The sequence below is a fragment of the Podarcis tiliguerta genome (genome assembly GCF_965153285.1).
Source record: "Podarcis tiliguerta genome assembly, chromosome: 10".
NCBI lineage: Eukaryota > Metazoa > Chordata > Lepidosauria > Squamata > Lacertidae > Podarcis > Podarcis tiliguerta.
In genome coordinates this window covers 58,157,586-58,167,894 of record NC_139543.1, presented here as the reverse complement: position 1 = coordinate 58,167,894, position 10,309 = coordinate 58,157,586, and the positions used below count along the sequence as shown (strand labels likewise).

Sequence of the window (10,309 nt, the reverse complement as noted above, 5' to 3'; positions counted from 1 at the left end):
ACACCCAACCACCTGGTAGACATACTGCATTTATTGTGAATTGCAGGTTCAACATACTGGTTTTATTGCAGATACTTGAATGTAAAGAGTCCAAAAAGTGTATTAAAAACAACAAACCACCACCAAACAGTAACAGACGGATCCAAAAGCCATTCACTGCATGATTTCATTCTGAAAGCCCAAGTGAAATTCAATATGTAAACAAGAAGGTTTTAGAGGAAAGCACTGGAGCTGTCCTTTGGATAGTGCCACAGAATCTTAACTTTCAAAATAAAAATAGGGCAGATGGAGGCAACGAAAACAAAAACAGTAACAAGGCAAAAACCGTTCCCAGGCTATAACTTTCATCTGAGAAGTGGGCCAGAAAACCCGAACAACCATAAACTGAGTTGCCTATTTTTTACTCCACCCACCTAATTTATGGTGTAAAAGCAGAACCTCATGCAATATGTAAATTCAAACCTAACTTTGTCATCCTTGAGGCTGCTATATATACAAGTCAAATAATATGGCTGTAAGTAAGGAATTTTGGGAGGACGCGTTGGGGGCGCAAGCATCCCCTTCATCAACACCCCAGCTCCCAAAATGCACCCGGTGCAGCTGCAGTTCTTTAGGAGACAACGTCCGCACAGGGTTCAATGGAGCCCCCTTCATCCCCACAACCCAGCTGGCCTTTGACCCTGCCGTACAAATAACTGGCGTGTTCAGCCTGAGGTGTGCTTAGGCCCTTTTGTGGCACTACACCTCTGACCAAGGGCCAGGGGGAGGAAGGACAGAGGTGTTGGATGCATATAGCTGCATCTACAAGTGGCTGGGCTATGTCTATTTTAAAAGAGACCGAGATGCATAGAGACCTGATAAAGGGCAAATCTAGCGTGCGGTAAGTTAGAAAATAGTGTGTCGCCAACAATGTGTACGCGTGTCTCGTGTGTGTTAATTACGGTAGTTTTATATAAATTAGCTACATTGTTTTATACAAGTGACATTATGCTTGACGCTTAATACCCTTTCCAACCCCCCTCCCTCTTTAAAACTATACTTTTAATTACCCATTAAAAGGCATCTGATACTTTCTTTAAAAAACAATCTAATATTTCTCTTGCCATGTGCTTAATGGCAATTATGAAATCTTAATATAAAAAGTGTGTAATTTTTTTTTGTAAAAACAAAAAAGTTGTGATATTGGCTAGTTATGTACGTTTATAACTAAATATAGTACTCTAGCGGGTATTAAAAGCCTTCTACCATTAGTAGTGCCTTACAGCTAATTTTTGTAAAGCTTTATGCATATATTCTAAAGTTGCAAGTAACCAAAATGACAACAACATCAACAAAAAAGGAGAGAGAGAAAAGCTATCAGTACCGCTGTCAACCGCAATCATCCAAATTTAGGTTATTAACTTAAAACTAGACGGGAAAAGGAACGATACCTTAAAGTACAGAGCAGGTTTCAACTGGGTGCCGATTTGACATGGGCAAAGTACAGGATATATATATATATATATATTGTCAGCAAAAGGTATTTCTTCCATGCCTCAATCTAAAGTGCAGAAAGAAAGAAAAATAACAGGGCTCAATCCAGCTGTGGAACTGGGTAGAATTTGTGGGTGGTCCACAGTGGCCCGTTCCCTGTGGTCTCCCCAGTGGCATTTTCGCAGAGTGGGGGAAACACTAGCCTCCTCTCACCTCCTGCTGTGTGGTTGACCTCATGCCACATTTTTCCTGGCCCTGCTGCAAAACAATATTTTTAAAAATACTGTTAATGGACCAGGCACTGTTGCAACAGAGCATTGGTGATGTACCTATGCCATATGCGATTACATCCCAAGGAAGATGCATAAATTGTGGGCTTCCGAGGGAGAATGCAACAGGGAATTAATGCCAAACCCATCTGTGTTCAGTAAGGAGCCAGCGGCAAATAGGTCGTTTACACCTCTGCCTTTAAAAGCCACCGAATGCTTTTAATTTCTTCGCCCCCTCAGTGGTCCAGACTGATCCAATCTTATTCCTAAGCATCATTCCGTTGAACTAGGACTGCATTCGGGAGGTGTACACACTAGAGGGCGCCCCTCTTTTACGGCACTAACACAGTCTTGCTCAGACACACAATTGGTTAGAGCTACTCAGTAGAAGTGTCTCTTGTTTCACAGCGTGGATTTCTTTTTAAGAATAAAGCTCTTGTTCGAAGGCACTACTATTAGGATGAATGCTTTAAGGCTGATTATTAAATACAGTGCTAATATACATGGTGTCTTTTGTTTTTTAAAAAATGGGATAACGCACCAAAAAACACAGCGGACCCCCCCAGTCCCCTCCCGCCCCCCCTCCCGAAGGCCTTTTGGTAAACATACATAAATATATATAAAAGGAAAGGGACAAATTTAGCACTTCCGTTATTAAAAACCGAGTTGATCCAGCATCATTGGTGAGTTTCTTAGGGCTCCTTTTCAAATTGTCTCAAACCTGCTGAAAGAAAGAGAAGTTAGGGGGTAGCACAGATTCACAATAAAATGCCATTCCTCTGACCTATTTGCATAACCATGAAATCCTAAATTGTGGCAAAGACTGCTGATTACGGCATGGGTGGAATCTGTCAAGTTTGGGTTTCTTGTAGTTTCTCAGTTTTTAAGTTCAGTTCTCTCTCCACATTGGGGCTTTTTTTTAAAAAAAACAAAACTCCCCATGAAAATTCAGCAGCACTTTAGTGCAAATGACTCTTAATACACACTTTCTTTTGCAAAGCATATTTTCCTCTAATATTTATATTTTTCCTGATACTTGGCTGGCAAACTGCACTGCAAAATAATTCGGAGAACAAATTCTGAAGTGTGGCTGTGTTTTGGTTGACATGGTTTTTTTGTGAAAAAGTTTGGATTAGGTTGATTAAATACAACTTGAATCACATTTCTCCCCCATCCCTAGTGCTGATTCAGCGTTCTGATGCTGAATGTGCAAAGAGCTCAGGTATTCCAGACAGTTATAAGCAAAACCCTTCTGCTCACTCTAAGGTCTAGAAGTGGTTTGCAATCACTTCCGCACTCAATCTCCCCCTATGTAACTCAAATAATATCCACTGTATTGTTTACTTGCTAACTGATTATCAAAAGGGTAAAGCATGAACACTTAAGGAATGAGGAACGTTAAAATTTTAAGTGCCCATCATCCCTGACCACTCGGCCCTGCTGACAGTGCAGGTTGGGAGTCTTAGCAAAATCTGGAGTGCTGCATGTTCCCCACCTCTTGTTTTAAGCCAATACAGCGGTACCATTCCAGAGGCCCATTCGCAACCTGAAGCGCCATATCTGCGCAGGTGCGCGGCACGATTTGGCGCTTATGCACGAAGCGCGATTTGGTGCTTGTGCACATGCGTGAGTGGTGAAACCCGGAAGCAACCATTTCCAGTACTTCCAGGTCACCACGGGACGCAACCTGAAGAGACGTAACCTGAAGCGTCTGTAACATGAGGTATGACTGTAATGCGAAAAAAGACTTGAAGGAGAAAGAAGAGGATCCATCACACCAAAACCATAGGTACCACCCCCTTCATAGCAGCAACTTCCCCACTCAACCAAGCCCTCCTTAAAAAAGGAAAGAGAACACCACCACCTCAATTTAAAAAAAATAAAATTTGGCTGAGGACCTCAACTCCAAAGCATCTGAAACTAGATAGCAAACATAATACAGTCTTGGGATAAATGTGCTTCAAATTAAGTATTTTCAGGTTGCGCTCCGCGGCGACCCGGAATTAACGGAGCGTGTTACTACCGGGTTTTGCCACGCTCGCATGCGCAGATGGTCAAAATGACGTCATGTGCATGCGCGGAAGCAACACGTGCTCCAGAACGGATCCCGTTCGCATCCTGAGGTACCACTGTACTACTCTGTTAATCTAGACTCTTGTAACGAAACATCTCCCTCCAGTGTCAGAGAAAGGCTATTGAGGCGATTTATCTAATACAGAATGTTGTTTCTCACCCAAACTAATCTTAAATAGCAAACCCTGCCCCACCAAAAGTGCTCTGCTTATGCCACCGTTCCTGGAATCCACTTCTCAAACTAGAGCCACCCCGGAAGCATGCTCACACCATGAACACCAAAAAAATATTGTTGTTTCACTTACCATTGGTCTCTGACTTTTTGCCGGCTGCTGTCGCCTGAATTACAGAAGAAGAGCACAAAGTTGAAAGGTCGGGTTATTTCTGTGCACATATAATAATTGCATAGCATTTATTTCCAATAGATTGCTCAATACTGTTCAGAAGAAAGGTATAAAGAGCTGAAAAATACTGAGCTTACAGAGGTGGCTCTTTGCGATCTCTTACCTTTGTGGGGGAAGTGACTTTTTCAACCGACTGCTTCTCCCAGAGGTTACGTTTGCCGGATACGTCTCCAGGTTTTAAGTCCTAGTTCAAAGAAGGAGACGAGGAAACAAAGCAAGAAGTTTGAAAAAGAGAAAGCAGTTAACGTGGAAAGACTGCCATTTGTGCAATAGAACTTACCCTCCCTCCCATCATTTGCCCCCTCCCCCCAAAAAATCTGTTCTCGCAAGCTGGGGGAACCCCAGGGCAGATTGGGGCAGGATGCTCAGGGGAAGGAAGAGAGGCTATGTGCCATGATTCAAGCAATGGCATAGTTTGATCCAACAAAAGTTGTGTCTTCTTTAGACCCCTTAAGGTCAATTTCATACACGGGATGCTCTGCGAACGTGATCTGTGCGGGAAGCATGTTTGCAAGTATGCCCTAAGTATGCTTCCGATCCTTCCTTTGCAGTCACCGCTTGAATTCAAAAATAATTTAAGCTACAGCTGCAAAGATTCTTCCTCTAAGGATGCTTTCGGTTCTTCCTTTCCAGCTTAAAGCTACAGTATTCAAGCACTTGGAGAATAACCAAGATTTCAACAAAAGGGACCGGGAGGGAGTGGCTGGGTTCAGACATAACATAAAACCGTGGATTGTGCTAACCATAGTTAAGAACCCGCACCATGGTTTGCTCTTCCAGACAAACAATAGGCAAACCATGGTTGTGAGCTTGGCCCCAACTATGGCTTTCAGTAATCTGTAGATTCAGATTCTACATCAAACTGTGGTTAGTACAAATTGTTCTTTACAAACCAGCTTCAGGCTGAGATTTCTGTTTGGGGTTTATTAACACTAAACACATGGGTTTGTAGGCAGACTTTGGGTTCAGATGTTTAACCAATTTCACTAAGCAAACCATGGTTTTGTGCGGGAAGCATGTTTGCAACCCGCAGCGCCGCGTCAGCACACGTTGCGATTTGGCGCTTCTGCGCATGGAGCAAGCACCGAAACCCGGAAGGAACCCGTTCTGGTACTTCCGGGTTTGGTGCGGTGCACAACCCGAAATCGCGCAACCCAAAGCGTCCTGTAATCCGAGGTATGACTGTACGTACATTGCCACGAGTCTTTCATCATTTATTGAAAATGGCCCCACTGACAGAAACGTATGACTCGTATGAATGGAAGCCTGGTTATGACCGGGTCTGCAGGACTACAGGTTTTGTGGCTTAGCACGATGGTAGCTCAGAAAGAGATTTACCTGACTAGTTTAACAGAAAACAGCCAGTCCAAGAGAAGAATAGAACAGCAGGTATCTGGAATCCAGCCAAGGAGATGATGGTGAAAAGAGAGGAGAGAATAGAGAAATCGACTGAGAAAGAGAGAATGAATTGGAGAAAAGGACAGGTTAGTCTTGATCCACTTCTGTTGCTCTTGCACACGCCCACAGACTAATTGCAGTGCCAATTTATGTTGCATGCAATTTACTCGCAAACATCCAGCGAGGAGTTTTGACCAGAGGTGGAGAAGAGCATACAAATTGACCAAAAATGGGGAGCCCTTTCCAGCCCAAGGGCTGCTTTGCATCAAGGGCAACCTTCCTTGGGGGGGTGGGGGCTGCGTATGCCAGCAGTGGGCGGGGCCATAGGCCAAAGTGGGTGGAGCACCAGGTGAGACCTTTGCTCAGTAAGCTATATTCCAGCCCTGCAAAAGTCAGAGGCTTCTACATCCTCGCAAGCAAGAGGCATTTTCACAATTCAAGGACACATTCCAGGAAGGCAGAAGAGCTCGAGGACAGCATAGAGAAGGACAGGGACTAGTAAAGGGATGGATACAGACAGATCTGAAGGGCCTCATTTGGTGCCCTGGCCCTGCGGTTCCCTGAATTGCAGGGGGCTGGACTCTGATTCCCCATCTCAGTTGTAGGGAAACTGGTCACCAGGAACTAATGGTGGCTGCTACCATTGCCTATTTTCCCCCACTAGCATCTGGTAACTAAGGAGACACACATTCCAAACATGAAGGTCCCACTATTATGATGATTGGCCCTTCTTAATTGCAGGGTCCATGAATTAGCCTACTCGATCTCACGCACAGCAGCCTCTATCTTGCACTGGTTCTTTCCTTGCTCTGGCTATTCACAGTACAAGGCATGTCCCCATGCTCACAAGCCATAGGTATGTGGTGATGGCAACAAGGAGGAAAAGCTGACTTCATATAAGAGGATCAAGCAGCTCTACCACCACCAAAATAAGAAGCCAGTAAAGGTAAAGGTACCCCTGACCATTAGGTCCAGTCGTGGACGACTCCGGGGTTGTGGCGCTCATCTCGCTTTATTGGCCGAGGGAGCCGGCGTATAGGTTCCGGGTCATGTGGCCAGCATGACTAAGCCGCTTCTGGCAAACCAGAGCAGCGCACAGAAACGCTGTTTACCTTACCTGCTGCAGTGGTACCTATTTATCTACTTGCACTTCGTGCTTTCGAACTGCTAGGTTGGCAGGAGCTGAGACCGAGCAACGGGAGCTCACCCCGTTGCGGGGATTCGGCAAGTCCTAAGCTCTGTGGCTTAACCCACAGCACCACCCGCATCCCAGAAATAGTACCAGAGTTTGTTCTTGTTCCCACTGTGTGCAGAATTTGTCCTCTTCTGGACTCGCTTCTGTAGGAAGTTATCAGCATTTCACCTTGCTGTGTTAAATTGGAGCTGTTTGATGGCCAAAGGATGAAGCTACTGTAAACAGAAGGGCAAGCACTCACCGATGGTTTGGGAGCAGGCGATTTGCTGTTTTCCGGGGTCTTGGTCAACCATTCATTGATGCGACTGGAGACGCCGACTTTTAGCCCAGCTGTTTCCTGCAGAACATGCATTTCCCAATGTGATTACAGGTTGCATGCGAGGATGAATTATAAAAGGGGGGCAAGTAAGGAATTAGGAGTGGAACCAAAGTGAAGGGAGAGAGACAGAGTTGGCCAGCAGGTAATGGCTTTCTCCACCTGCCTTGCCCCCACCCTCTAGCCCTAGGAGCCTCCATAAGGGAGCAGTTTCCAGAGGAAAAACAGCAAGCTGAGAGAGAGTCTGCTTGCCACCAGGGGTGTTTGGTTTCACCTGTGCTGCCCCACTTCCAGCTTGAGGAACCTGCACAGGGGAGTTGCTGCCATGGGGATAAAGTGTATGCTTATTCTAATGAGCTGAACAGAGTGAAAGATTATGAGGCATGGGAGTGTGGAGAGTTTGTGTATGAACTGAACAGTGCTTAGTTGTTGTGTTTTTGCTGCTATTTTGTTAATATTTTGTTAAAACAACTACCAGACTTTTAGAAGACGTCTGAAGGCAGCCCTGTTTAGGGAAGCTTTTAATGTTTGACGGACTATTGTATTTTAATATTTTGTTGGAAGCTGCCCAGAGTGGCTGGGGAAACCCAGCCAGATGGGTGGGGTATAAATAATAAATTTGTTGTTGTTGTTGTTGTTGTTGTTGCTGTTGCTGTTGTTGTTGTTGTTGTTGTTGTATTGTTCTATAGATTATGAATGCTGCACTGATTTCTTAATCACATAATACGACTTTTGCTTTTATTGTGATGCTTAGCTTATTTTTTAGCTGGTGCTATTTTGTAATGTTGTTTTTATAGATTACAAACGCTGTGTCGATTTGCTAGTAACATGACCTTTGCTTTAATTGCAATGTTTAGCTTATTTCTTAGTTGCAGCCTTGTTAAGAGTCTTTTTATAGATTGCAATTGTTCTACTGATGATTCGTTAATTATTTTGCATGATTTATGCTGTGTTTGTGATGTTCTGTGATGTTACTTCTTGTTTGTAAGCCACTTTGGGACTCCTTCCAGTGAAGAGCAACGTAGAAATATAATAAATTGTATCTCAAGCCTGTGTTTCACAACTTCATGGACGTGATGGGCTTTGAAGTGATGTGTCCTCAAAACGTAGAGCAGATGCTGTAGTCTAGGAGACTGTGCAATGGAGAGCCCCCATTGCCATTTAGATGCAAAGTGCAGGTTAAGATCATAAGGAGAGTCCTGCTGAATTAGGCCAGTGGCCCATCTAGTCCAATATCTTCCAGAAAAACAATCTCTCAAAGGACCTGTTGATGGCATTTTACCATTGTACTGTTGAGAGTGTATTAACTTATGGTCTCTGTTTGTGGTTTGGGAGCTGCATGGTCAAGGAAAAAACAATGCTGTCCAGGGTTGTAAAAACTGCGGAGAGATTAATTGGGTGCACTCTTCCCATCTTGGATCAAATCTATGCTTCCAGGTGCCATAAGAAAGCTGCAGAGATAGTGCGCACCCCGGAAATGATCTCTTTCAGCTTCTGCCTTCTGGAAGAAGGTACAGGGTTATAAAGAGTAGGACTAGCTGCCTGAGAAACAGTTACTACCCAAATGCGATTTTGGTTTTAAACGCAGTGTAAGGAGTCTCTATGGGAGTATATTGTATTTAAAAATGGGGTATCAGAGTTTTTAGGGGGCTAACCAGGCTGGGATAGCTGGGATAGCAGGCTTGTTGGGTTTTGAATGTTTTGTGTAGATTTTTCAATTTCGTTGTTCTGTATGGGACAATGACAGTAAAGATTATCATATCATATTGCATCCTGTTCTGATGTGGTCAGCAGCCAGGTGCCCCTGGGAATCCTGCAAGCTGGACCTGAATGCAACACCCCTCTTCCCACTTGGGATTCTCCATCCATCAGCAATGCCTAATAGACATGGACCGGCAAAGGTTTCCACTACCCCAAACCCTGTGAAAAGTGGTCCTAACCATCTTTTCCTCCCTTGCCTTGACCGCTATCTGGAATCAGAGCAGAGGCGCTTAAACCTGTGCGTGACTTCAAAGGGGGAACACTTACCTTATTGGGTGTCCCTGTGCCAGAAGGTGACGAGAACACGTTGCCTTTTTCCCACATGCTTTTGATGTTTCGGACTCCCTCGGCAGGAACTGGGAGGTCAGAGGCTGCTGGCTTGGCCGCCTTTGCAGCTTTGGTGCCCTGCAGGAAGAAGCCAGTCAGTCTCCAGGCCAAATCAGATGTCCCTTCCATTGCATAGTGAGCAGCTATGAGTTTTCCTGGTATGTCCCACGGAGGACCTTATGGTCTTCAAACAAAAACATCTTGGAGGTCCTGGGCCACAGGGAGGTTAGGCTGGCCTCAACCAGAGCCAGGGCTTTTTCAGCTGGGGCTCCGATATGGTGGAACGCTCTGTCACAAGAGACTAGGGCCTTACGGGACTTGACATCTTTCCGCAGGGCCTGAAAGACAGAGCTGTTCCACCAGGCCTTTGGCCAAGGCACAGTCTGACCCCCTCCTTTGGTAACCCTCACAGAACTCTAGCCCAATGGTTGCCATTAATTTGATTTGAAATGATTTTAGAATGCTGTGTTACTTTTATTGTTGTTAGCCACTCTGAGCCCAGCTTCAGCTGGGGAGGGCGGAATATAAATTTATTATTATTATTATTATTATTATTATTATTATTATTATTATTATTAAATTCCATTTGCAGAGGGATCTATGGTGCACCAGTGGGAGGGGTTTTCCCTAAGCACCACAGCCATGTTGGGGGCAGGGGAGCACTTTGCTGTGAATGCTGCTGGGGAGAGAAAAATTAAATCTACTCTTGAGTGGTCATCCAGGGATTTGAGGCAAAGTGGCATCAGTACAGTGGTGCCTCGCAAGACGAAAAGAATCCGTTCCGCAAGTCTCTTCGTCTTGCGGTTTTTTTCGTCTTGCAAAGCAAGCCCATTAGCGGCTTAGCGGATTAGCGCTATTAGCGGCTTAGCGGGCTTAGCGGATCAGCTGATAAGCGGCTTAGCGGATCAGCTGATAAGCGGCTTAGCGGCTTGGGAAAAAGGGTGGGGGGGAGGAAAAAAACCCTGCAGGAACTCGCAAGACATTTTCATCTTGCGAAGCAAGCCCATAGGAAATTCGTTTTGCGAAGCACCTCCAAAACGGAAAACCCTTTTGTCTAGCGGGTTTTCTGTCTTGCGGGGCACCACTGTATGTG

General features: G+C 44.9%; 1 protein-coding gene across 27 annotated transcripts in view; it reads right to left on the bottom strand.

Annotated features, from left to right (window-relative positions):
• Positions 1 to 13: 13 nt before the first annotated feature.
• The window catches only part of CALD1 (caldesmon 1), a 201,184-nt gene continuing 190,888 nt past the window's right edge, over positions 14 to 10,309 (bottom strand). For 14 of the 27 annotated variants that reach the window (XM_083401934.1, XM_083401959.1, XM_083401937.1 and 11 more), the window contains 5 exons: positions 9,157 to 9,294; positions 7,054 to 7,149; positions 4,323 to 4,403; positions 4,121 to 4,154; positions 14 to 2,466 (listed from right to left, as the gene is read on the bottom strand). In XM_083401934.1, the coding sequence (XP_083258060.1) occupies positions 2,435 to 2,466; positions 4,121 to 4,154; positions 4,323 to 4,403; positions 7,054 to 7,149; positions 9,157 to 9,294 (381 nt within the window). In that variant the 3' untranslated portion in view covers positions 14 to 2,434. Of the gene's footprint in view, positions 2,467 to 4,120; positions 4,155 to 4,322; positions 4,404 to 5,557; positions 5,613 to 7,053; positions 7,150 to 9,156; positions 9,295 to 10,309 lie in introns of all 27 variants that reach the window. The other 13 variants (XM_083401958.1, XM_083401935.1, XM_083401939.1 and 10 more) reach the window with 2 other exon arrangements.